Source organism: Rhinatrema bivittatum, chromosome 8 (genome assembly GCF_901001135.1).
Source record: "Rhinatrema bivittatum chromosome 8, aRhiBiv1.1, whole genome shotgun sequence".
NCBI lineage: Eukaryota > Metazoa > Chordata > Amphibia > Gymnophiona > Rhinatrematidae > Rhinatrema > Rhinatrema bivittatum.
This window is the reverse complement of record NC_042622.1, coordinates 36,729,969-36,757,333: the sequence shown is the minus strand read 5'-3', so window position 1 is coordinate 36,757,333 and position 27,365 is coordinate 36,729,969. Positions and strand designations below refer to the sequence as shown.

General features: G+C 44.4%; 1 protein-coding gene across 2 annotated transcripts in view; it reads left to right on the top strand.

Moving 5' to 3' along the window:
* The window catches only part of LOC115097394 (protein-glutamine gamma-glutamyltransferase E-like), a 58,887-nt gene extending 31,747 nt beyond the window's left edge, over positions 1-27,140 (top strand). For both annotated transcript variants that reach the window (XM_029613173.1, XM_029613174.1), the window contains 8 exons: positions 83-278; positions 1,277-1,427; positions 10,670-10,779; positions 11,333-11,599; positions 18,896-19,201; positions 21,149-21,309; positions 24,005-24,138; positions 25,986-27,140. In XM_029613173.1, coding sequence (XP_029469033.1) covers positions 83-278; positions 1,277-1,427; positions 10,670-10,779; positions 11,333-11,599; positions 18,896-19,201; positions 21,149-21,309; positions 24,005-24,138; positions 25,986-26,136 — 1,476 coding nt within the window. In that variant the 3' untranslated portion in view covers positions 26,137-27,140. The remainder of the gene's footprint in view (positions 1-82; positions 279-1,276; positions 1,428-10,669; positions 10,780-11,332; positions 11,600-18,895; positions 19,202-21,148; positions 21,310-24,004; positions 24,139-25,985) is intronic.
* The last annotated feature ends 225 nt before the right edge of the window (positions 27,141-27,365 follow it).

Genomic DNA, 27,365 nt, shown 5'->3' with positions numbered 1-27,365 from the left:
ATAATTGCATATTCCAATTATTTTCCTCATTTTTGTATCATTTACATGTTATGTACATAAGTAGGTATATTTTAATTTTCAGGGCAGTATCAATGAAGGAAGCCCCCCTACTTCAGATAAAAGATTAATGATGGGAAGATGGGACAGAAAATACGCTGATGGAACCCCACCAAATTCATGGAACAGCAGCACTAAAATCCTCAAGAAGTGGAAAAGTGAGGGCTACCAGCCTGTCAAATACGGACAATGCTGGGTTTTTGCAGCGGTGCAGTGCACAGGTACTGTTTTCTCCACGAGCACACAAAATGCAAGAATATTGTATTACTCCGAAATCTTCTCTCCTCCCGTGCTGGAAACACTGATTTCTATAGCACAAGAAATTAACCGGGGTTCTTCACCAGGCTTATTCGTAGAGTCCTCACACTCACCCCAACCTTTGCCATGAGGCTGGAAGCCATAATTTCTACCGTTGAAGAAATGAAGTAGGTTTCTTCTTCATAATGAGGACAATTTTCAAAGCCCACTTTCCCAGGTAAAAGGATTGTCTGAAAATTGCCCACCCTTAACATGGCTGAAAGTGCCCGCAGGCTTCCAAAACATGCGTACATTTAGTTGGTTTAGGGCAGTGGTTCTCAACCCTGTCCTGGGGACCCCCATGAGAGAAAATTTGCATGTTATGGAGGCAGTGTATGCAAATTTTCTCTCATGCATATTCATTGTGGATATCATGAAAACCCGACTGGCTGGGGGGGTCCCCAGGACAGGGTTGAGAACCACTGGTTTAGGGGGAGGCATATTTGGGGTGTGTCTTGGGCGGGATTAGGAAGTAGTATTCACACGTTCAATTTTCAAATGTGTACACGATATTTCCCCCTCAAATTTAGCTCATACAGCAAACAGGTGCAAAATCCACAGACCAGCTGTACCCCTGGGTAATTTGACAAAGGGAAAATACACACGGCCTTTCCCTTTAAAAATCTGTATAAAGTCCCAAAGGACCAAGGTACCCACAGACTGTGCACCTGGGTGGGCTGCTTTGAAAATTGCCCCAGGCTTCCTCATTCAGCCCCAATGTTCTCCATCTCCCAGCCTGGGCGCAGATATAAATGTTGACTTCTTTGGTATTGTAACTTATTAACTGTCTTTATACGCAAACGTTTTGTTAGGAAATACAAAACTACTCCACTGCCCTACACTGAAAATCAGAACAGTTATCCTATGATTTCTGACAACTCAAAAGATGAAAATGCTTGTGCCTTTTCCTTCTTTTCTTCAGTCTGCAGATGTTTGGGAATACCGACTCGTCTGATTACAAATTATAACTCTGGCGTTGACACCACCCTTGACCTGGTTGTTACTGAGTATCAGCCGGCTACATTAAGTCCAATGCCAATACCACCAGCAGGAAAAGACCTCGACGAAGTTTGGTAAATTCTTTTTTTTTTTTTTCCATTTCTCACGTCTCTGGAAAGGAAAGGTATAAATTCTGGTTGTTATTAGAGCAATTTTTAAACCCTGCACGAGGTTTCCTTTTGAAAATGTGCCTCCGCAGGAACTGGGCGCCATTCTTGGTGCTTTCATGTGCATTTGCTTTGCAGCGGCTGCAAATATAATCAATGAAAATGAAGGCCCCGTCATACTCCACCTCCCCTGACCCATCCATGCCTCTTTCAGGCACCTTTTCCATATTGGGAGGGAGGGTGATTTTCAGTGGGTCATTTTGTATTGGGAATGAGTAGCAAGAAATAGATCTACTTTTAGGTATCTGCTGGGTACTTATGATTTGAACTGGCCACTATCGCAGACCGGCTGCTGGGCTCAATGGATATTGGTTTGTTCCAGCCTGGGGCTTCTTTGGTTTTTATGTAAAAGTTCTGAAAATCACCCTCTAAGGTCCATATGTTCTATGCATTATCCCCATGCAAACAAAGAATTTGATTTAGGCCTGGATTCTCTAATGCCGCCGGGCTCTTTGAATCACGCGGTGCAGGGAGCGGGAGGGGGCGAAGTGGGGGGCGGACCTGCGAAAGCCGGCAGCGATCGCACCTCTGCAGTGCGATTGCTGCCGACTTTCGCACCCAATAGCGCCATCATAAAAGATGGTGCTATTGGGCACGAAATTGGCAGCGAAAAGGGTTCTTACCTTTTCGCTGTCCGCAGTGTCTTCACGGCATCCACCCCTGTGCCGCCCCAACTCCTCCTGTTCCAGTCTTGACGCTACCCCTTTTTAGTGATCACATGCAAAAAGTCCCTTTTCACGTGCGATCGCTTTGGAAAATGACCCCCTTACTTAGCTACTTTTCTCCACAGATACAGACTAGGAGAAAAAGCCATAGAAAATCAGGTCCTAAGTGGGAGAAAACCTTTAGTACATTTGACCCTTAGGGTTCTAAGCTTGCAGCAAGCTTGGGTCAAGGCCCAGGCGTCGGGACCCGGCCTCCAGGTCGGGTCGTGGTGTCAGGCCTGGGTTTGTGCTGAGGCCTCACGTTTAGACACGGCCTCTGGGTTGGGTCCTGGCCTAGGCCCTGGGACTTGGCCTCCGGGTCGGGTATCGAGCCTGGGCTCAGGATCCCACCTAGGCAGAGGCCTAGACATTGGGACCCAGCCTCCGGGTTGGGTCATGGCATCAGGTCTGGGTCCGGGCTGAGGCCCTGGCTTCGGGACTCATCTTCCAGGGTGGGTCAGGGTGTCAGGCCTGGACCTGGGCCTAAGTCCTGGCATCAGGACCCAGCCTCTGGCCTGGGCCATGGTATTAGACTTGGGTCTGGGCTCTAGCCTAGAATGAGCCATTGGCCTTGAGTAGGCCAAGGCCATAGCGACCTACTGTGGCCTTGGCCTATGTGAGTCTGAGGCTTCGGCCTAGATTTAGCCGGTGGCTTCCCATAGGACCTGGTAAATGGGTGCCAGGGGGGATCCTGGCCTCGGCATTTTTCTGGGAGGGTGGGAGAGAGGCCTAGTTTTCAATTTTGGCTGTTTTTTTGGGAGGGGGTTTAGTGTTTGCTTCGTTTTTTACACACAAATGAAATAAATCAAGCAATCCATAAACTGAAATTTGTGGGAAAAAACCTCCTGAAAATGAACCAAAAACGAAAACAAATTTTTTTCTGCTGCACATCTCTACTACTTGTTACTACTAAGGTTATTTGCACCCCTGAGGTCCTGTTTTGTGAATATCTTGGTACCTTGTAGGTGGTTGAAGAGTTTGGTTATTAGGAATAATGGATAATGGTCCTTCTTTGTGATGGCATTCAGGCTTTAGTAATCTATGCATGGCCTGAGGGAGCCATCTTTCTTCATGATGAAGAAGAACCTGGCTCCAGCCAGGGAGGAAAAAGGACGGATAAATCCATGTTCCGGGTTTTCCCAGATATAGTCGGACATGGCTTGAGTATCAAAGAGTGACAGAGGGTAAACTCGTCCGTGCAGGGTGCCCTAAATGATGGTATATCTATATAAATAAAAATGTTAAATACTTTGGACAAAATCGCTAATCTCAGAAACCACTGAACCGATTGCTTTCAAATTTGGACACAACCTTCATTTCGCATACAGGAAGGTTCTTCTGTACTTACATTACAGATATGTCACACCTGTGACAGGTAAAATAGGTTTAAAGATTTTTTTCGAGAAAACAGCGACATCTGCTGGACGTAAGCGCCATCTGTTACACCTTACACTAACACACACTACACAAATCATTTCGCCAGTCCAGGTCCACGTTTCACTTCCATTTTAACACATTCACGCACTTTTTTCGCCGGTAGATAACTATTTCCTTTACAGATAAAATACACCCACCATCCTCCTCACACCTCCCACACACATGCCAAATTGATTTATTTCCCACAGCCTCCCAACACACACAAAACCACCCTCCTCACACCCCCCACACACATGCCAAATTTATTTACTTCCCAGGCCCTCACAACACACACAAAACCTGACAGAAGTCCGGGAGGCTCCAGCGGGGGGCCAGGACCGGTCCGGGACACATCTCCTGCACTACGGCCATCGGCTGCTAGCAATCAACATGGCGCCTACGGCCCTTTCCCTTACTATGCCACTTGGGGACACCAATGGTGGCAGTAGCCCATGTGACATAGTAAGGGTGAGGGCCCCTTGGCACCATTTTCAGGACTGCCAGCTGGCGGCCCTTTGCCCTTACTATGTCAGAGGACCTACCGCTGCCAGTGCTCCACCCCACTGACATAGTAAGAGCAAAGGGCCGTCGGAATCCGTTTCAGTGCTTGCAGCCGATGGACCAACGCCAATACACCGCTCCCGGACCGCTCCTGAACGCCCACTCCACCGACTGACATTTTTATCAGGTCTCGGGGGGTCTGGAGGGTGGGGGGTGGTAATGAATTTATTGCGAACATCTTGGGGAGGGGTCACAAGGGGGGGCAGGTTTCATTCATTCAGCAACTCTTGGGGGGGGCAGGGGGGTGGGCTACTGTTTTTCGCAGGGCTGGGGGAGGGGGGCAGGAGAGTGTGGGGTGGTTAGTTTAAGAGAACGTTTCTCATAGGGTTGTTTTTTGGGGGAAGGGGGAGGTTGACACACAAATACATACACTAAACTTGCACGATCTCGGGAACGCACCAAAATAGCCCTTTCCAGACCACAAAACAAATTTGGGAGTGCAAATTTGGTTAGGCACTCCCCTATTTGGCTACATAATGCGCACAGACGCCCAGGGACATACCACATGTAGCACCAACAATTTTAATTTCCCAGTTCTTGGGGGGGGCAGGAGGGGGGGTTATTATTTGATTTAAAGGGTTGGGATTGGGGGGGGGTTTGGGTGGGGGGTTCCCACAGAAATAGAAAGACAAAAGTTTTCTGATCTGAAGGGTAGGCAGTAGGCGGTGGGAGGTGACAGTGAGGGGAGGGAGAATGAGGGGAGAGGTGAGTGTCAGGGGAGGGAGAATGAGGGGAGAGGTGAGTGTGAGGGAAGAGAGTTGGAGTGGGGACAGGGGAGGGAAGGGGGAGTGAGTGACTAAGGGAGAGGAGGATGAGTGACTGAGGTAAATGAGCAAGGGGAAGGGGGAGGGAGGGAAAAGAACCTGACTCTGCCACTGCAACGCGTGGTGGGGTACCACTAGTTATGTCATATAATATACAACAAAGATTTGTAAAAGCAAAAACTTGGTTTACTAAATATTGTAAAATATAGTAAAAATCAGCAAAAGTAAATAATATCACACACTTTCACAGTAATGTTGCATAAATCAGTAAAAGGCAAATAGTGTTACAATAGTAAAAGATAAAGATTTATAAAGAAGATACCTCTCTCACAAGTCTCCCTTTTTTAAGAGTCAAAGTATCTGTGAAAACCAGCAGACAACAGGCTCTGGACCCCAGATGAGTTGGCTAATGGCACTTTCTCTCTCTGACGGTCTAAAGGCACTGTTAATTGTTGTTTTTTTATATTCTCATTTTCTGACTCTAATTCAGGTTTTGCAAACCCAATTGTTCTAATTAGAACTCACAAATTCAGCAAGGTTTATGCATCCTGGTACTCCATAGCTCCAGACAATTCAAACATAGAACCTTATCAGACAGAAAAACATACGTTCCCTGTTCCTATTTCAGATTGCTAATGAGCAAACCAGAGAAGAAGGAAAAAAACAGTATGCAACAGTAACGTATTTAAAACTTCTTATGGTGATTACTTTCTTCCACTATTATTATTCCCACCTGCACATACAAAGTTCTTCTGGTGCACTTATCTAATTCCCTATCATTTTCCACATGGGGACTCTGACCCTGGGAGGAGCTCGATACCACAATCGTACAGGTGGTGAGGTGGCAACATTTCAGCCTTTTTCTTTGAAAAGACATCTTCTGCATACTATAAGGGAAGCAATGTAGCCATGGTCATAGGGTGAGGAGGTTTTACAGGCTCCAGGCAGAAATTCATTCACTCGGGACCCCATCAGGAGAGTTGTAGGGTAGCCCAATGTTGTTGGAGCCATGGTAATCCCAAGATAATGAGGTGGATGACCCTGTAAATCATATGCAGGCTGAGTCTTTCCAGATGCAGGAGGTTGGTGTGTAATGTTATGGGCACTTTGGTTAAGGTAACTAGGCCTGGAAGAGGATCTCCGTAGATGGACGAGATTATCAAGGGAGAGGTCATCCAGGCTGTTGGAATGAGGAGTTGGTCACTGAGTTTTTTCAGGATACAATGTCCTCCTGAGCCCAAATCCACAAAAGCCTGCTTGGAAAAGCATGTGGAACCCAACTCCAGGGTCACAGGAAGTAGTAGTTGGGGAGATTGAACAGAAAGGCCTAGGGTCATCTCCCCGCAAGATCCTAGGCATTGAGGTTTCCGATCTTGAAGGGCATTGGGCCAAAAAGATGATCCTGGCCAGCACAGAATAAGCAAAGACCCTGCTGTCTGCGATGGAGCCTCTCCTCTGAGGCTATGGCCCAATTATATGAGCTCTTCAGGATGGGTGGAGGTCGAAGGAGCAAGAGCTGGAAGCAAGAGTAGGTGTTGGAACTGGGGTGCCAATGTGATGTTCTTTTGTGGGGAGTGGATCTCATGTGCCCTCTGCTGGAGATGGTGGTCAATTTTACCAGTCAGGGCAATAAGCTCTTCTAGGGATGCAGGGAGATCCCAGACAGTGAGCTCATCCTTGATTTTTGAGGAAACGCCTTCAAGAAAGATTGCATCTAGACTGTCCTCTAGCCAATTGAGCCCTGTAGCCAACATCCGGAATTCTATTGCATACTCTGCCAGGGTTCTGGAGCCTTGGTGGAGGTAAAGTAAATCAGAAGCCATGGCAGCAGTATGACCAGTCTCCTCAAAAATGGTTCTGAAATGCTCAGTGCTGTTGCAAGTTGAGGAAGAGGGGATCCCCTTGTTCCTAGAGGGGAGAGGCCCAAGCTAGGGCTGTTCCATTCAGCAGGAAGAGAATGTATGTAATCTTTGTCTGATCAGCAGGGAACAGTGGTGCTTTTAGTTGAAAGTGCCTACAGCACTGATTCAAAAATCCCCATTGCTTGAGGTCCCTGGCATACTAGGGTGGAGCCGGCAATTGAGGTATAGGACAACTGGAGGCCATGGGAAGTAGCGGTACTGGTACGTGAGGAGGTGCCACCACTGAGGTCGTCAAAGCAGTAGGGAGTCAGTGGCGTCCAGCCGCAAAGTATGCAAGCGGCATGTTGCTGTGAAGAGGAATGGTGCTCTGCTATGAAGATGTGTTACCGTGTCTGGGGCCTGGCTGGAGAGATGAGGGCAGTGGTTCGCGGGGTTAGCACTTGGACACTGAATGCAACAATCCTATAAGAAACTGGTAACCAATGCAACTGTTTCAAAACAGGTGAAATATGATCATACTTACAGAGACCAAGCCGCAGTATTCTGCAGTAACTGAAGGCACTTTGGTTGTGAGTTAGAAACCTCAAGTAACAGAGAGTTGCAATAATCCATCTTTGAAATCACAAATGCATGTATCAGAGATTTTAGAAATCTTACCTCTAGTAACAGGCATATCTTCCTAATGTACCTCAAAGAGCAAAAAGATTTTTGAATGATGGCTGAACGCCTAATGAACACCTAATGAACTCGCCATAAGTTTTAGAGAGATCGGTATAGCTAACATCATGGGAGCCACAGCCGGGACAGTAGATCTAATAGTAAACCAAACTGCCTCTGATTTTGAGAGATTCACTTGTAGGTTATGATTAAAAAGCCAATTTGCAACTCTATCTAAACAATTGTTAAAGGAAGACAAATCAATAGATTATTTTAAATTAAAGAAAGCAGGTATTTGTAAATCATCCACATAAAATGAGGGACGAAATCCCAAGCCCTGAATTAACGTCAGCAGTGGAGAAACAAAGATGTTAAACAGCAAAGGTGATAAGATGGAGCCCTGTGGGTCTCCAAACTGAAGTTGCACTTCATTTGAAATTTGATTATTCCAATCTGCTTGAAAGGAATGATCAGCAAGAAATGAAAACCCGATCCAGGGCTTCGTCTGCAAGACCAGACTCACTAAATCTGCTAATAAGCAGCCAGTGATTCACGGTGTCAAATGCCGCACTCATGTCCAAAAATACTTTCAGTGCAACCTTTGAAATATCTGAATTAACTCTGAAGTCACTAGTTAGTGAAAGAAGAGCTGTTTCCGTGCTATGTGCTTTGCGAAAGCCTGATGGACATGGGTGAAGTACACTGGTCCTACAGAAAAAAATCACTCAGCTGGTGAAATACCACCTTCTCAATTATTATTTGATAATATAGACAAACTGGATACTGGTCTATAGTTAGTGATGTCCAAGGGGGTCCAATGATTCTTTTTGTATTAATGGCTGGGCCATGGCCTTTTTCAGCTGATGAGGGAAACTTCCTGAAGTTATAGAACTGTTGATCATAGCTGATATTGAAGGTGCTAAATCTAAAACAGGATTCAATAGTAATCTAGAAGGCATGGGATCCAACTTAGAAGTGGTCAAACGAATGGATTTTAGTAAAACATTCACACCAATTACTGAAATAGGATTAAATGCTACTAAGTGAGCAGCAGAACTAGAGGAGTGATTTGAGACAGAGACCAGCTCGGTCTGAATAGTGGGGAAATTGTTGTAAATTAAGTTATTTTTATCAAAGAAAAACGATGCAAACTTATTTGCTGAACAAGAGGGCACACCCAAAGGAAGAGAAGAAGATTGACTGGACATTGAAGTGACAAGCTGGAATAACTGTTTTTGCCGACAGCTGGCTGAAGCAAGCTTATCAGAAATAAACCTTTTCTTAGCAGCTAAAATTGCAGCGTGATATAATTAATTAGCCTCGGTCCACTTCAATTTGTTTAGTGCACTTTTAATTTTCCTCCAGCAAGGTTCATGTGGATGAACTTGCCTTTTTAACAGCCTCAAACCAGAGTGGGACCAAGGCTTGTTATGGTGAGAATGATGTTTAGTAGATGTTTGGCATCTACTTGTTCAGTTAAACTGAGCATTTCAAAATTTTCTGGTAAAGAGTTCAAATACGCTGATAGCAATTCTAAGTCCCTAAATTGTACTGAGTTACTATTGGACTGGCTTCTTGGGCTCTCCATATTCAAATGAAATAAGATCGGCACATGATCAGACCATGGAGATGAATGTGCGCTAAGAGATTCTGAAATCACCGTATCATTTTTTGTAGAAAAAATGAGGTTGCAAAATGTACCCATTGAAAAAGGCCCAGTTCCTGAGAAAAAGAAAACAGTTTCTATCAACCAAAAGATCCAAAACGTCAAAATTAATACTAACGTCCCCTTATGTTAATAAATTCTGAAACTGAGTTGGAATTTTAGCAGTAATTTCCATTGTTTCAGATACTGGCTGAAAAGAGGAGTCAGGAGTACTATAAGCAAGAAGAAACACAAATTTTGGAGGCAAATGGGACTGACATAAAATAGCATCGATATATTGAGTAAATCTTAAAGATAATTCTCTAAATTCTAAATCAGTATTGAAAATAACTGCAACTCCCCCTCCTGCACGGGAAGCTCTGTTCCTGTAAAAATATGAATATCCCTGGGGACAAGCTTGAGTGAGATGGTAAGATTCTCCTCTTCTCAGCCAGGTCTCTGTCAAAAATAACAACTGCAATTTATGGGCCAAAATTATATCTTTGATATGAGAATATTTAGAGCCCAAAGATCTTGTGTTAATGAGCCCACACGGTACTGAAAATGTGGAGCATTAGAAATACTATTAATTGAGATGGGAATAAGATGAGCATCACTAGAATAAGAATTTGCCCTAGTAAAGGCTTTTATATTCTAGATGTCCATAACAACCTCCGCCCAACCGCACTGGGATCGAGGAAATGACAAGAGGAGTAGAAAAATGACAGATTAAGAGGCTAAGACTATAGAGAAGAGAAACGAGAGTTGGTGAAACACCAGGAAATCCACATACACAGTTTGCCTTCATTAGCTCGCTCATGGCTCGCGAAAGGGCAAGAAGGTGTGTCAGAAGGACTGGGTTGAGAACCACTGGTCTAGTTAACATCAACTGTTCTCTTCCAACCTCAGGTCTAAGAGTGAATGTTATGATTGCGACTCCCCCATGTGTTTGAAACACCTCTCTCTATGTTCCCTCTTTAGCTGGTGCTCCTTTATGCCTTGCATATAACGTATAAGAGCGATACCTGCATGAGATTAGGTGAAGAAAGAGCCCAGCAGTACCTCCATTTACATATATGCATAATGGTGGGGGTGGCTATTTCAACAGAAACACTAACGAGTAAGCCGCACACACTAACCAAAAATAAAGTTCCCAATGTTCTTTCCAGCTTGCTGGAAATATCATAGTTTAACTTTTATTTGTAATTGTGAGTTCCTCCCAAAATTGCTAAACCAAAATATATCACATTTTCCCCACTTCTCAGCCACCTGTGTTATTAAATTTATCAGAAATTGGAACTTGACTAGATCGTGCTGTGGGTCTTGTCTGTCCCCTCGATTCTGTCAAATTATATTTTAGTGATCGAGATTACAGTCCAGAAAATCACAGGCACGTGGTGGTACTGGGGCATAGCGGGAAGGGTTTTAGAGCACGATCATGAGTCACAGATATTTTGTCCAGGCGTCTGCTGGTAACAATTATGAAAAAATACCTGGCAACGGCTTTGTATTTGATCTTCCTGTTCATTCTTGTGACCAGGGATTTTCATGTCTGGACTGAAAGCTGGTATAGAAGAACAGATCTGAGTTCAGACAAAAAGTATGATGGATGGCAAGTCCTGGATCCCAGTCGCCAAAAGAAAATAAAAGGTACAACTGTTCATCTTGGGGTGAATGTATCAAATTTGTTCTCCAATGCAAACATGGTTCCACATTTAGCATTGTAAACACCTCAATATTCTTAAGTGGGAAAAATGCTGGAGCATCTTTATTTTCAAATGAGCCGAACTCTGATGATTTGAAAAGCACTTAATGTAGATACATTGTGCTGATAGCAAGAAACAGAGAACGTGATGACAGATAAGGACCCCCAAGGCCCGTCTTGTTCGCCTGTTCCTGTTTTCAGAAAGCAGGCACCCTTTGTCCTAGCCTTCACTTCCTCACATCTAGAGATCCTCTTTGTCTATTCCAAGTTGCCTTGAATTCTGATTCTGTGTTTGCCTCTCCTATATCAATAGGAAAGCTGTTCCATGTCTGGGGAAGACGTATTTCCTAAGGTTTCTCCTGAGGTTACCCCCTTTGAGCCTCATATTAAGACCTTTTGTTTGGAAACGTCCTTTCCACTGGAAAATACGTGCCTCTTGTGATTCTTTACTCCTTTTAGGAGCTTGAAAAAAAATCTAACCTTTCATTTTTCTTGAAGTTCCAGGTGAACAGCCCTGTGGTCCTGCCTCTGTCCGAGCCATTAAGGAAGGAGATGTTGACAAGTTCTATGACACTGCTTTTGTCTATGCTGAGATAGGTTCGGACTATATTGAATATATTTACTGGAGCCCAACGAAAATTAAAAAATCAAAGCAAGACTCCGGGCACATTGGTAAATTTATCAGCACTAAAGCAGTGGACAAGGATGACGTTGAAGATAAAAACAACCGTGAAGATGTCACTGAAAGCTACAAGTATCCAGATGGTAAAAAAAAAAAGCAAAAAAGCATTTACTGGTTAAGACGTCAGTGTCATTAAAAAAGTAATGCACAATCAAAATAGCTGAGGGGGTGCCATGAGAAAGGGAAAGTGCCCAGCATGTTGTGTTCACAAAAACGAGCGAAGAAAAGAGAATAAATTGTTGTAAGCCACCCACCCCCAGGATTGTCCTGAAGTCTCCAGCAATTAGAGGTCAAGCTCCAGCACATTTCAGCAAGCAATCCTGGGGAAAATTCATTAAGGATTCTAAAATAGGACATTAAGAAACGTATTTTAGATATATTGCTTAGTTCGGGGCCAATTTTTAAAGTGGCTGGGGAGCCTGCAGCTCATTACCCCCAGGCCTGCAAGCAAATTTTCAAAGAGAAACTCTTCATGGACAGCAGGTGGAAAGTTTGCACAGGGATTTCAAAATAAAATCACCACACTTACTTACCTTCCTTGCGCAAACCTCGCTCCCCACAGGCAGGGCCGGTGCAAGAGGATTTGGCGCCCTAGGCGAGCCTTCTCCCTTGCGCCCCTCCCACCCCCCTGGTCACACCGCCACTCTGCGGTCTCGGCCCCGACTCCTACCTCGTTCTCGATCACACCTGCCGACTGTGTGATTTTCTGGGTCACGAGCGGGTTGGGCACTGCTCGGGGCCTGCCAAATCTCCACTCCTCTTTGCCGCCGCTTGTGACCACATATGGCTCACACCCAGTGGCGCACCAAGGGTCTCCAGTGCCCGGGGGCCAATGCATTTGTGTGCCTCTCCAGCATCCCCCCCTTAATCCTTCTTGTACTAATGCTTAAGGTCACAGAAAATCAGTGGCGTCTCTAGACAGAAGAATTGTTGGGGGGGGGAGCCAAAATGACATTTCTTCATCACACCCACCTCTATAGCATGGATCCTGCTTTCAAATTGGTTACAAAAAAAAGTGTTAATAAAAAAGTCCAAAGGGTCTTCTGCGTAATTTTAAAAAGCTGGCCAGTTTCACACTATAAAATTATTTGATAGCCTCATTCAACTAATTCTATATGGCTAGGAGAGTGAAGTCTGGAATATATAGGAAGGGACAGAATGTCAATATAAATCCTGCACCTCCAGTTCTGTAACTCTGTGCATCCACTGAAATTCCCCCAAACAATGGAGCTTGGATGTTTCCCTTACATCTCATCATACTAAAAGATATTTTCAAATTCTGGTGTCACCTCACAGTAACAGCAGCATAAACACCTTCCACTGCCAGACACATTGTGAACTAACACAAAACCCTGCAAAAAAGACACTCAAAATCTATACTGCAATCCCATCATAACATAACAGTAATAACACCAAGGACTCAAACAACAATAACCCTACCTGTGAATAAGCAAGGGTAAATATTATACTGGGTCCTAGAATACCAATACACCACCTACTGAGGAAACAAAACAAACCCGATTGCTATAGATCCCTATACAGACACTATATGCTAGCAGAATCTCTCATCATGGTCACACACATGGAGCAGAGACAGACCCTCACCAAATACAGAAAAAAGCCACATAAAGTATAAATAGAAAAGTGCAGACAAAAACTGAACTGTAAAACGCATCATACCAGACTCACAGTGTAACAATGGAAAAACAAAAATATCACCATTCCTCATGAAACAATCAATAAAATCAAGATATATAAATCATGAATCATATCATACTAATAAAATAATTTCAAAACAGCTGATGAATAGAATATCCAATAATTAAAGACTCAAGCAAATTTTGAAACCTTTATCAAAACACCAATAAAATATTTCAAACAGAAGACATCACACACTACCCAATAATTAAAATGGTAGTCAGTCAAGAAAAATGAATTTTAAAAGCCACCTTTACTTACCCTCTCCATCAGTTCTCCTACTTCTTTCCCTTGCAGGCCATACCAGAAGCAGCAGTAGCTGCTGAAGCTGTCCTCATGGTCCTCTTCCTTAGGGACCACAACCAGTCTCTTCTCTCTCTCTCTCACACACACACACACACACACACACACCAATCACACCCTCAAGACCAGTTTCTGTCTCTCACACACCAATCATCTCTCCAACCAGTATCTCTCTCTCACACACAAGCACACACATACCACCAGTCATCTCCCTGTTCAGTTTCACACATATGTCGCCTCTCTGGCCAGTCTCTCTCAATCACACAATGCTCTCGCTCCCCTTACTTACACGCAGGATTTCAATCACACAATGCTCTCGCTCCCCTTACTTACACGCAGGATTTCAATCACACAATGCTCTCGCTCCCCTTACTTATACGCAGGATTTCAATCACACACATGCCCTCCTCTCACAGCCACAAGCCAGCCAAAAACATGCTCCATCTCTCTCTCGTACACACGCATTGACTCACACAAGCACTCTCCCTGACTCACATATACACCACACACACAGAAGCACCATTCCTTTCTCAGGCACACACACACACACAGAAGCACCATTCCTTTCTCAGGCACACACACACACACACACACACACACACACAGAAGCACCATTCCTTTCTCACACACACACACACACACACACACACACACACACACACATAAGAACATAAGAACATAAGAAAATGCCATACTGGGTCAGACCAAGGGTCCATCAAGCCCAGCATCCTGTTTCCTATAGTGGCCAATCCAGGCCATAAGCATCTAGCAAGTACACACACACAGAAGCACCATTCCTTTCTCACACACACATACAAGCACCATTCCTTTCTCACACACACACAGAAGCACCCAGAAGCGCCATTCCTTTCTCACACACACACACACATAGAAGCACTCTGCCGATCTAAGGCCCCCAGCTGAACAGCTGGTCTCCGGCGGGGGTTAGCAGCACCGGTGTTCATTTTTTGGCAGCCGCCGGCCCCGATTTTTATTTCTTCGGCCCCCGCTGCTTGGTCTCTAGCGGGGGCTGACTAGGCGGCGCCCATCTTCATTTTTTCGGCTCTCGCGGGCTTGGTCTCCCGCCATCTTCTTTTCTTCGGCCTCCGCCGGCCACGATTTTTATTTCTTCGGCCCCCGCTGCTTGGTCTCTAGCGGGGGCTGACTAGGCCCTTGAATTGATGGAGGTCACTGGGCTGAATGCAGGCTGCACGCGGTCGAGACCACGTGACCAGCTAGACCGACCCACCGGGGAAAGCCTGATCCCCCCGATAGGTCAATCTGCCCCTGCTGGCTGAGCAATCAGATTGGGTCTTGTTGGGGGAGGAGGTCAGATGGGTCTGTTGTGGCCGGCGCCATGATAATTAATTAAATCTGTCTTTGGGGCGGTTTTTATCAGGGGGGGGGGCGGCTTAATGCAGCTCTTTTAATTTTACCGGGGCAGCGGCTCACTTTCATTTTTACCGGGCAGGCTACGGCTCTCTTAATTTTACCGGGGCAGTGCCGCCCCCGGGAAGCTGGCGCCCTAGGCGACCGCCTAGTTCGCCTAGTGCTTCCGCCGGCCCTGCCCACAGGCCTACCCATTTTTTCATCATGGAGCAGAGTACGCACTAAGACTGTAACGTTCAAAGCGGTGCACGGGTGCTCATGTGCGCGCCTTTGTCAGCCTGTGCCCAGGGTGGTGGCTATTTGATAACATACACACATATATGTGCACACGTTATAAGACAGCCTGACTGTGCACACATGTGAGCTCAATTCTAAATGGGTGCACGCCTGTGCATGCAAAAACTATTTCTACCGCATAGTGGGGGGATTTAAAAGGCATGTGCGCCGATGCCATTGCCTATTTTACCAGTTCATTCCCAGTTCACCCCAGTTAAGGACTTCCGAACCCCCCCTAGTTTAATAGCCTTCTTTCCCCCGGTTTAGAAAAAAGTGGATCATTATTTGTGCCTGTGGTATAATGACGGATATAGTGATGCAATGCATCAGGGAGAAGGCTCGCTTGCAATGCACAAGGCTTTCTTCGTTCTAAAATCTGCGGGTTCAATTCTGCAAAATTCGGAGGGGTGCAAAATACATGCACAGGAATAAACCTTCACAGCACAAAGCTGGCCTGAATATCTTTTATGAGGGTGAGGAATTCTGCAAAATAGAGGTCTAACTATAATCCAAAACAAAAGGTAGCAAAAGTTAGTAGGGATGGATTTATCTGCTGTTAGGCAACAAAGGATTGAATTATCTTTTCATTTCTGAAGCTATACTGTATGTAATACTGCATGGACCAATTTTAGAAATTTTAGTATACCTGATTAATTTCATTATCATCAATAACTTTTCAAACAATGCGCATGGTAAACTTTTGCATACAGGGGCATTCATTAAGATCATGGTATGCAAATGAGCACTAAGTTAAGATTTCCCTGGTAACAGGGGTCAGGTGCCTGTTACCATGGAAATCTATCCCCTGCACATGCTGACTCTGGGCTGTTAATCATGGGGCAAAGTTAAAATTTCCCCTTTCCAGCTTCCCGATCCTATGGACAAACCCTCTGGACTCCTGCTACCATAAGAACATAAGAACATAAGAAATTGCCATGCTGGGTCAGACCAAGGGTGCATCAAGCCCAGCATCCTGTTTCCAACAGTGGCCAAACCAGGCCACAAGAACCTGGCAATTACCCAAACACTAAGAAGATCCCATGCTACTGATGCAATTAATAGCAGTGGCTATTCCCTAAGTAAGCTTGATAAATAGCCATTAATGGACTTCTACTCCAAGAACTTATCCAAACCTGTTTTGAACCCAGCTACACTAACTGCACTAACCACATCCTCTGGCAACAACTTCCAGAGCTTTATTGTGCGTTGAGTGAAAAAGAATTTTCTCCGATTAGTCTTAAATGTGCTACTTGCTAACTTCATGGAATGCCCCCAGTCCTTCTATTAATCGAAAGTGTAAATAACAAAGCTCCTCCTAGACACCTAATCCCTTGACAAACCCTCTCCCTCTAGAACACTCTGGTTCCTTTGACATCCTCCCCATCACCCAGACTCCATCCATTTCAACCCAAGCCCTCCCCTGGAGCACAAGTGCACCCCGAACCCACCTCGGGCAACAGAAAGATAGAGGGTTATCTCCTGCCGGCTCCAGTGATGACTTCAAAATGGCTCCAAGTAGGTGGTGCTGCTTGTGGGTCAGAGAATGTAATGATATCAGCCAGCGCCATTTTCAAGTCAGTGCTGGCGCCATCAGGAGGGAAACCTCGGTCCTTCTGCCAATGGGGGAGCGGGGGTGGGTTTGTTTCAGGTTTGCCAAGGGATGCTATTGTGCCCCATGTGGTAGAATTCAAGGGCTAAGGAGGGATTTGAAATGCCAACTTGGCCATGTAAAAACTTGAGTTATTTACTGCAACTTTGTAAATAAGGTGATAGGAACTAAGGAGCCCATTAGCTCCTGGTTTGTGTAAGTTAAATATATGTCTGTGATTCTCCAGTTCAGCATACGTTTTCACCTGTGCTAAATCAAGAGGGAACAGCATGATTGTTAATGTTGTGTGTGCTAATGATAGCATACGTTAGTGAAGGAGTCTCTTACGAGCACACAAACTAGCACACGCATTGAACAGGTTTAATGAAGCCTTCATACTGTTGATGCGATCCATTATTGCTTTCTGCTTTAACGGCAGGGGAAAAAGAGGAAAAGGGGAATTAGTTTCGGACAGCAACCAACAAGGACATTGAATTTTACGGTCTGGGAAAACAAAAAAAGCATGGGAGCAACTTGCTGATGCGGCTGTTACTACCTTTAACCAATAAACCTGATACTTTGGATGCAACTCCAAGATTGCTCTCTGCTTCAACGGCAGGGGATAAGAGACAAAGGGGAATTGGACTCAGACATTAACTAATAAGGGCCCTGACTTTGATGGTTTGGGAAACTAAGTATGGGGGTAATTGTACACCACGGCAGATGCCACCCCATGATGCTAACATTATAGGGGCAAGGCTGATGCTACCATAAGTTTTTTGGGCAGACTGGATGGACCGTTGGGTCCTTTTCTAGCATCATTTCTATGTTTCTATATTTCTATGCTAAAAATCATGACTTATACTAAGCCTTGAATGTGACCTGAAACCCCAGCTAAATTGTGCTAATGTGACTGCAGAAATGTTTACCGCTGCTGCATATTGAGTTATGGAAATTAGGAACAATGAGCTGTTTACTCATTCCTCCCCTGTACACTAAAGAAGAGGACCAAGCACGTTAATCCCATTGAGGCCCTTATAGCAGGGCGCATGAGGACAAGAGTAATTGGTGAATCCTGAGCCTCCATGGGGGAACAAGGTGCAGCAGCAGATTCCAGTGGAGAAGGGACACAGATCAAGAGAAAGACGAAAAGAGGGAGATGAGATGGAGTTGGGATGGGAGAAGGGCATGAAAGGGAAAAGGAGACTGAAGTGATTTGCTAAAGGAGAATCCTTAATCCTCTATCATCCCTGAAGGCTAGTACAGCTCCTCAGTGAGGCTGTTGTTGCTCCCAGGATGCAGGCCCCAAAGCCTGATCCTTTCAGCGAGTCTGTCTGCATTGGCCCACAACTAGCATAGCTTCCTGCTGGAAATGTTACCACGGCTACGGAAAGCATTATCGCGGAAATACTGCCATGGTTGTGGGAAGCGCGGAATTAAATGTGTGCGTGCCACACTAATGTCCCACGAGGCAAATTTGAATGTCCAAATTTATCACTTTTTAGTGCACAGGCCCCCCAAATGTTGCTGAAAATTTGCAAAGCTTATTTTACAGCTGGCACTTTCTTCCGAAGATCTGATGGCTCTTTATAGATGGCTGTTACTGCACCTGTGCTGTACAAATAAAAGCACATTTTTTTAAAGAGGTCTCCTCTTTGAAGAGCTTGCGTAATCTAAGTTCATACGATGAGTTATGACGAGGTGTCCGAGCTGCATCTGCAGGCTCCACAGCTGTGTTCTCCAGCCAAGAGCCTCGGACTTTGCAAAGGCACAATGGGGATACAATGCCTGTTCTATATCATAGCATGAAATATGACGTGGTATGACAGATACATAAAGTTTCTGTACCTGGAAGCCTTTTGTCTTTTTCTGCTATGCTGGATATTAGCTTAGCAGGATGAATGAACAAGGTATGCAGTTCCGTCCATGTCTTATAGCAATGCTAAACTAATTCTGTGCTTCTCCAGAAAGATTACCATCCATCCCGAATGTCCTGATTCAGCCATGGGGGTTTATGACTCTCACACAGACATCAGCTTATGTGCAGTGCAATTTGACCAGAAGCAGATACCAAGGGAAGGAATTAATTATAATCAATATATATATATATTTTCCTCTAACTCAGGAAGTCCTAAAAATAGAGAAATCTACAAAAAGGCTTGTGAGATTCTGCACATTCCAACAACTGCAGTCTTCGCTGAGGTATATGCTGCTGCACCAGCACCCAAGCCTGAAATCTCCGGGAGGTTCCAAGTGCCAGAATCCATTGAAATTGGCCAAGATGTCAACCTAACCCTGATCTTAAAGAACTTGACTTCTGGTGCCAAGACTGTGAAGGTGGAAATGAATGCATATTCCATCCTCTATACAAGGAAACCGATACAAGAGATCTTGAAGGAGTCTAAATCTGTTGTTCTTGCAGCTGGAAAAGGTAACCTTGACATGCTGAGGAAGTGTTGATTCTCTATAATTGATTTGATTCTCTATAATTGTTTAGTAAATGGAATTAAATATAGTTAATCCACTGGCAGATAGAAAACGCCATAGGAAGAGGTAGGGATCGTTCCAAATTTCTTAACAGTAATAGACACAAGAGGTTAAAATACACTGCAGGCAAAGGGCAAATTAGGTTGTCAGGGGTACATACACAGAGACCCAGTCCCATTTCTCAGGTGGCACTGCAGATATGCATTGAAGGCACACGATGGCCCGGTCTCTGTTATTGTCACTGGGAACATGAAGAAAAAGAGACAAAGCAAAGGCAAGTGATGGGAGACAGGTAAATCTGTGTCCTATACTGCAGACAGTGGGTAGTACTGTGAGAAATAATAGGCAGATATCGAGGCCCATATTCAGAGGCATTTAGCCGGATAACTTAGGGGTATTCTGGGGGCATTTTTTGGAGGTGTTAAATTAGCTTCCTAAGTTATCCGGTTAACTCTGATACTGAGAGTTATCCAGGTAGCATATCCAGTTAACTTTGGTCACGACATAGAGCTGTCCTAAAGTTAGCCAGATAAACTTATCCAGCTATCTTTAAGGTAGCCAGATAAACTTTTCCAGCTATCCATATTTCATAGTGCAGCTGTACTACTGGATATCTTTCCAAAGTTAGCTGATTAAATTTATCTTTAAGATATCTGTCTATATTTAATAGTGTGGCTGCACTACTAATATCTCTCCAAAGTTAGCTGAATAAACTTATCTAGCTAACTTTGCTATCTGGCCAGTGACTAAATATGGACTTCCTGGTGACTCCATAAAATAAAACTTGAGAGTCTATCATGGCCAACTTCCAGTACCTCCAAAACTCTCTCCTTCACTTTCACCGTACTGTGGCAACTGTTTGAAGCAGAAATAGTGTACTGACTAGTTCTCTTAATTGATGTTGATGATAGACACAGCTTATAAATCTGCTGAGTCCAAGGTGATGAAGACAGCCTTGGGAAGGAGTAGGACTTCATCTAGACTGTATTTCTTTCTTACCGTCTTTGATATATTACATTAGGTGTGGTTACTTTGTGAGCTGCTGCGGGCCTAGGGATGTGAATCGTTTTTTGACGATTTAAAATATCGTCCGATATATTTTAAATCGTCAAAAATCGTTAGGGCCACGATACAATACCAATTCCCCCGATTTATCGTCAAAAAATCATAAATCGGGGGAAGGGGGAGGGCAGGAAAACCGGCACACTAAAACCCCCTAAAACCCACCCCCGACCCTTTAAATTAAATCCCCCACCCTCCCGAACCCCCCCAAATGCCTTAAATTACCTGGGGGTCCAGCGGCGGTCCGGAACGGCCTCCTGCAATTGAATCGTGTTGTCTTCAGCCGGCGCCATTCTGCGCCGCCATTTTGCAAAATGGCGGCGCAAAATGGTGGCGGCCATAGACCAACACGATTCGACTGCAGGAGGCTGTTCCGGACCGCCGCTGGACCCCCAGGTAATTTAAGGCATTTGGGGGGGGTTCGGGAGGGTGGGGGATTTAATTTAAAGGGTTGGGGTGGGTTTTAGGGGGTTTTAGTGTGCCGGTTCACGATTTTAACGATTTTCACGATACTCTAAACACCCAAACGGCGACGATACGATTCCCTCCCCCTCCCAGCCGAAATCGATCGTTAAGACGATCGAGGACACGATTCACATCTCTACAGCATATAACTACCAAATAAATAAATAAATAACCTTCAGCGTTTCTCTCAGGAATGCTGCCACGTGGACATGACAAGCCAGCAGGGGTTGAAAAAGAGACTTTTAACCAGACTTTAATTCCATTCTACTTCATTATTCATGCATTTAGTTTTCTTCAAAGTTTGACTGTGGAAATACGACAGGGTTCTGATATTTTTTGTTTTCTGTTTGGTTTTTTTTTCTAGAACAGCAGATTCCATTCAAGGTATCCTACCAGCAGTATGAAAGCACACTCACTGAAGAAAACATGATTCAAGTGATTGCCTCATGTGAAGACACAACAACAAATGAAAATCTGCTTTTGGATCAGGACATCGTCCTTAAAAATCCCACCCTCCGTATCACGGTACAATGTCCAAAGCTTCACCGTGAAGCGAGAGCTGAAAGTGCTGTGGGATTCCACAAGTTTCATGCAATGATTTGTGCAGGCTTCTGCCCTAAAAGGATCTTTAGATTCTCTCTTAAAGCATCAGATACAGAACCTTAGTAACATAGCAATAGACATTAGATGGCGGTAGGTGAGAGCCTCCTGACCCAACCTCTCTGCCCAATAGCTCTCATCTCCACTGCTCTAACTCAGAGGGTAGGCAGCCTACGTCCTGGGGTGCCACAAACAGGTCTGGTTTTCAGGGCATCCATACTGAATGTGCACAAAATACATTTGCATGCAATGGAGGCAACACATGCAAATATGCCTCATGCATATTCATTGTTAATATCCTGAAAGCCAGACCTGGGTGTGCCACTCCAGGAGCAAAGTTGCCCGCCCCTGCTCTATCTAATGATAAATCCCCAGCTGCCAGCCATGCAAGCTGGACCACCTGCAGGTTATTGCTCCTTTCCTTTTTGGTTCCCTGCTATTAGTCTGGGTAGATGAACACCCAGAACTCCAACCATGGCTCAGGCCATTTACTCACCCTCCCACCCATTGCCCTCTATATCTGTCCCAAGCATTCTGTCACATCGTTTATTTCCTGGCCAGGCATCGAGGACGCGATTAGGCTTAAGGGCTGGTCTCACCAGAGACCCTTTCTTTAAAAAAGTATTTCCTCATACCTCTGCTGAGCCTTCCTCCTTCCAACTTTGTATCATGACCCCCTTGCCCATGAGTTGCCTTTTCTAGGGAGAATTGCTCCTTTCTGTACATTTTCTGAAGCCTGCCGATATTCCAGTGCTTCTCTCCTATCCTTCCTTTCCCCCAGTGAGCACATTTTGAGGGTCTTCAGTCATGCTGTGCTGCAGGCTCTGTAGCATTTTAGTATCCCTTCTCTGCTTCCGTCCGTAGGGACGGCCTCCAGAACTGACCTCAGCACTCAAGGTGGGGGTCTCACTGGTCTCCCATACAAGGGCAATATTACCTCCTTTTAACTGCCGGTGCCTCTGCTTTTGCAACCGAGCATGCAATAGGGATGTGCAGAGGGAAAAATGTAATTTTTGTCTGTTAATTCATTGTGGGGCCTCCTCAATTTGTTTTATTAATTTAAAGATGGGGAAAAAAATATTTGTTAATTCTTTTGATTCGTTTTTTTTTGTTTTACAATGAAATCAATGTGGGAAGGTCCCATTCTGTTCACTGTAAAAAAAAAAAAAAAAATGCCAAGCCACAGTGTTTGGCCTTGGTGATGGGACCCGGCCATGGCTGGGCTTCAGCATTGTGCCGGGTCTAGGCCTTATTTTCAGCAACAGGACCCGGTCTCTGGCCAGGCATCGAGGACGCGATTAGGCTATGGGCTGGTCTCACCAGAGACCCTTTTTTTAAATGCACGAATACAGAAATACCCCCAAAATTCTCAGGTATTCTAAGGTTAATATTTGGTTTGTATCGTTTGACCTCATTTGTTGCGTTTTGACCATTCATTCAAAGCAAAGGCACATCCCTGCCATTCTGTCGCTTTAGTGCATCGCATGGCTACCTTCAAGCTATTTCACATCACTGCTCCCAAGTCTTTCCTGGTTATCCACTGCCTGGTCTTGATCTTTTAATTGATAAATGGCTAATGAACCTTTGCACTCCAGATGTGTGATTTTGTACCTTTTTTGCAACAAAGCAAATATTCCAATTCTCTGACCATTCCTCCAGTTTTTCTGAGTCTCCTGTCCACTTTCCCAATGTAGCCACCCTGTTATAGATTGTTGTCTCAGCACATTACCGCCTCTATTTATTGACTCTGCTGCTTCCCATTGCATTTATTTATTTATTTATTTATAGTTTTTTTATACCGATTTTCCTGCATAAAATGCATATCAAACCGGTTTACAATGAAACAGAATAAGCAGGAAGTAAAATTCCTTAGTCTAATACATTTAAACGTCAATAATGAAATAATTTTAAACAAAGCAAAAAGCTAAATAACATTAATAAAAGTTAAATATAATTATATTAGAAGGACCACAAAGGTTAGCACAAAGGGGAAAAACACCTGGTGGAATCACGCCGTTAATCGGGTCGCCGCTGGCTGGTCGATCTGACGTCGGGGGGGGGGGGGGGGGGCGGGTCTTCACATGACTGATTTTCTCTTTTAACATCTCAGTTCATTTTTACTATTTTTTTATTTTTTTGCATCTCATTCTTAGTTCCCTTTTTATTTTTTTATTCAAAACATCAGGGCCAGATTTCTCATTGGGCATAGCAAGCAGGTGCCTAGGGTGGCTGCCAACCCTCAAGGAGCAACTCTGGGAATCAAAGGGCGCTTGCTTCATCTGAGGACTGCAGTCACCCTTTGACTGTGGTGAAGAAAAGCCACCCCCTCCCCCAACACACACGTAGGGCAGCACTTGACCCAGGTCTGTCCCTTCCTATGGGGATAGGAGATGTAAATCCAAGCCTGCAAGAAATAGCACTGTTATTACACTTTGTTTTGTGATCAAAGATGTGCACCTTTAACTCTGGCCACACCACTGTTCTTTAAAGGTCCTCTCCTGAATCTCCTTGTCCGCTTCTTGTTCCTATATTCATGCTACACATGTATCGGCACGACATGGGTGAGAACGAGTGTGAATTTTTTTTTTTTGACTGATCTGGCAGTGTTTTCTGTCTGTAGGTTGTCGAACGGGCAGTGATGAGAAAGCCATTTAATGTGGAAATTGAGTTTCAAAACAATCTCGCCTCGGCAGTGAATAACTGCTCCCTGGTGGCAGAAGGAAGTGGCCTTATTAAAGAAGAGATCAAGAAAACGTAAGCTACAAGTAGAGCGCTATGGCACTTAATATTCAGTAAGAGGAAAACCGTGGCTGTTTGGACTTGCATTAGCTAACACCAAAAGAAACAATCAAACCCCCCCAAGAGAAATCAATGATAGGTTCTTCCTTAGTTGTTCATATCTGTAGGTTGGAGCAGCCTATGATTTGCTACCGCTATAGAGCAATTTTCAAACAGACCATGGACTTGTAAAGTACGCAAGCGTTTTCAGCGTTCGTTTTTATGCTAGTTTTCAAAGAAAAAGAAGGCAGGTAACTTTGCTTTGAAAATCAGCATGAAGCACGAACTTTGCAGATGATTAAAAAGGGGTGAAATCACGTACGTACGTGTGAAAGTATCGTGTGTGCACACTGTTTGCCTAAATGTGTCTCTGGGAGCGCCCCAGTCCGGCTGAACGCGCTCCCGCTGCGGAATCTCTTGCTCACCTTTACCTGGGCAGAGGACGGCAATTTTCAGCTGAGCTGTTTTACCTGGGTAAACAGCTTTGTAAGTTGTCCTGTTAACGCACAGATTCAGAATGATGCCCCCAGTACAGCATTGCTATAGAAGGCAGTGGGTTTTAGGGCCTTGTATTCAACAGAGAGATTTCACATCCCCCCCCCGAGGCACAGAATTTATTTTTATTTAAATTCTTTTTTAATATACCGATGCTCAAGACCAGGTCCTATCGTACCGGTTTACATAAAACTAGGGGGAACCAATTAACAGAGCAAACAAAAACAAAAGTTACATTATAACAGGGAATGTGGAACTAGGCTGTAAGAGAAAAGATAGTTTAAACAAATTCTAACTGGAGAGAAGGGCAAAAGCAGGAGAGGGTGCTTACAGTATAAGAATTATGTACAAATTTACATAGTGTATATGAATTAAGCAAGTTATAAAATAGTGCAATTATTCGGACAACAACAATAAAGTCCTTTCTGAACAAGATCCATAAATGTTATCAGGGAGGGGTACAATCCTTTTGTGCAGGCGTGTCAAACTGCAATCCTGGAGGGCCGCAAGCTAGTCTGATTTTCAGGATACACCTAAGGAATATTTATTTATTTATTTATTGTTTTTGTTATACCGAGTTTCATGATAGGCATCACATCAACCCGGTTTACAAATAACAAGGAGTGTAAAGCATAACGTAACGTAAAAAACAATATTTTCAATAAGAACCTTGAACTTTAAATACAGTGAATCAGAAAAAGGGAGAGGGAAAGTTACAAAAAACAAGGAAAATAAACTTGGGATGGAAGGGGAGAAATTGAACAGCACAATATTTACATTTCAGCCTATTGATACATTAGAATAGCAAGTGAAAAAATAAGACTATGAAACGGTACATAGGTAATCAAATGAATAAATATGACACAGTTGTGAATGGTAATAGTATGATAAATATTCAGCAGGAATTAGTGAGAGAGGGTTTGAGGTTGGTTGAATATGCATGAGATATATTTGCAGCGCCCCGGGATTTCAGTTTGACAACGCTGCTTTAGCACATCACTTACTGCAGGGTCGATGCAGGGCTAGTACAGTGCTAGTTTAGCGTGCCCTGAGTCAACATGACGCTAAGTATATCAGAACGCGCATCGCATTAAAATGCTTCATGCTGCTTCAACTGCTTTGTCAAGTGTCCTCCTAGCTGGCTATAGAAGAGCAGCGTGACAGTGACCATCTCCTCGCCCTTAGACATAGAGTCCCCCTCCAGCCTGTAACCACGGATCATTAGTGTTCAGATCTTCCTTTCCAGCTCAACTTTTATCATCCTCAGCAGCCCTTGGGAGTAAAACGGATTCACTGCACTGAACCTTCATCCTTGTTTTCTTTTCCAGCGTGAGTGCTGTGAAGCCGAAAGAACGCATCAAGATCCCACTGCAAATCACCCCTTACAGGGCTGGATCCCACATGTTGCTGCTCAACTTCAACTGCAATAAGCTGCAAAGTGTCAAGGGCTTCAAGACCATTAATGTTCTGTCAGCTTAATAAACAGCAAGAAGAACAATTGTTTTCAACTTCGTAACATGGTGCATAGGCACCAGCTCCGTGCATGCATGGATTCAGCCCAGTATCAGCTCTGCAACCCCCCGCATCACCTCTCCAGCCTCCCTGACCCTCAGACTGAAGAGGTGAGGGGGGAGGCAGAGCCTGATATTGGGGGGTGCTTAAGCACCCATGGTGGTGGGGCCTATATCCTTGCATGGGCTATTTTTTCCCTCTGCTTCAGAAAGTGCGTTCTTGGCTGGCAAGAAATTCCACACTAATGTTTCTGTTGTTTAATGTTTGAGAGTCGGGTTCTAATGATACAGAGGAATAACCGTGTCCCTGCGCTCTGTGGTACCTCAGAGCAAAGCAGAACGACTCGTTTTTTTAGCCTTATTGTTCTACTAAATCTCTGCTATTCCCACAGCTCCCTTTGCTTCCTTCCTAGGGGTGTTGTGGAACAGACGCACCATCCTTACTCCTCACTAGCAGGCCGATTTAATAAAATCCGAGTTGAGCGCCGGCTCTCCCGACGTGCGCCCAGGCACCTCTCCTAGCCTTGCGATTCTGTATTTAAATTAGGCCGGGCACTAATAAGGAGGCGCTAGGGACAATAGCACTTCCTTAGCGCCTCCTTATTAGAGGAAGAGTTGGCTTTAATTTCTGGCCGCACATTTTACTTTCAGTATTCCGGGCACATAACTAATTGGCTCATCAACATGCATTTGCATGTGATAAGCACTATTGGTTTCGGGGGATTGGTTGCGCGTTTTCCACAGTATAACGGGTGATAGGAGTGCGTGGAAAACATGCATCCAAACGGGTGTTAAACGATGCGCTCACACTGCATCGGCCTGTAGGTGAACGCATTCCCTGAGTGTCAGCTGAGCTATTTAGATATTATTTGATTGTGCTTTAGATGGAAAAGTGTGGAAGGAATGTAATCCGCTTTGAAGTGCCAGAAAAAGCAGAATGTAAATCAAATAAATAAATGATAAATAAGTGCCTCTCTTGGAATATCTAGCCCAGTCTGTGTGTTTTTTCCTTGCATTTCTTGGTAATGTATAGGAATGTTTGTTACTGGGGATTTCTGGGGGAAGGATTCACAATTCTGAGTTTAATACTGAAATGCTACAGTGGGACAGTGCAGCTGTATGGCTGATAAATGCTGCCTTATGCATTGTAGCTGGATGTATAAAAGTTCTGGGACTAACATGCTATGTAATGTACGC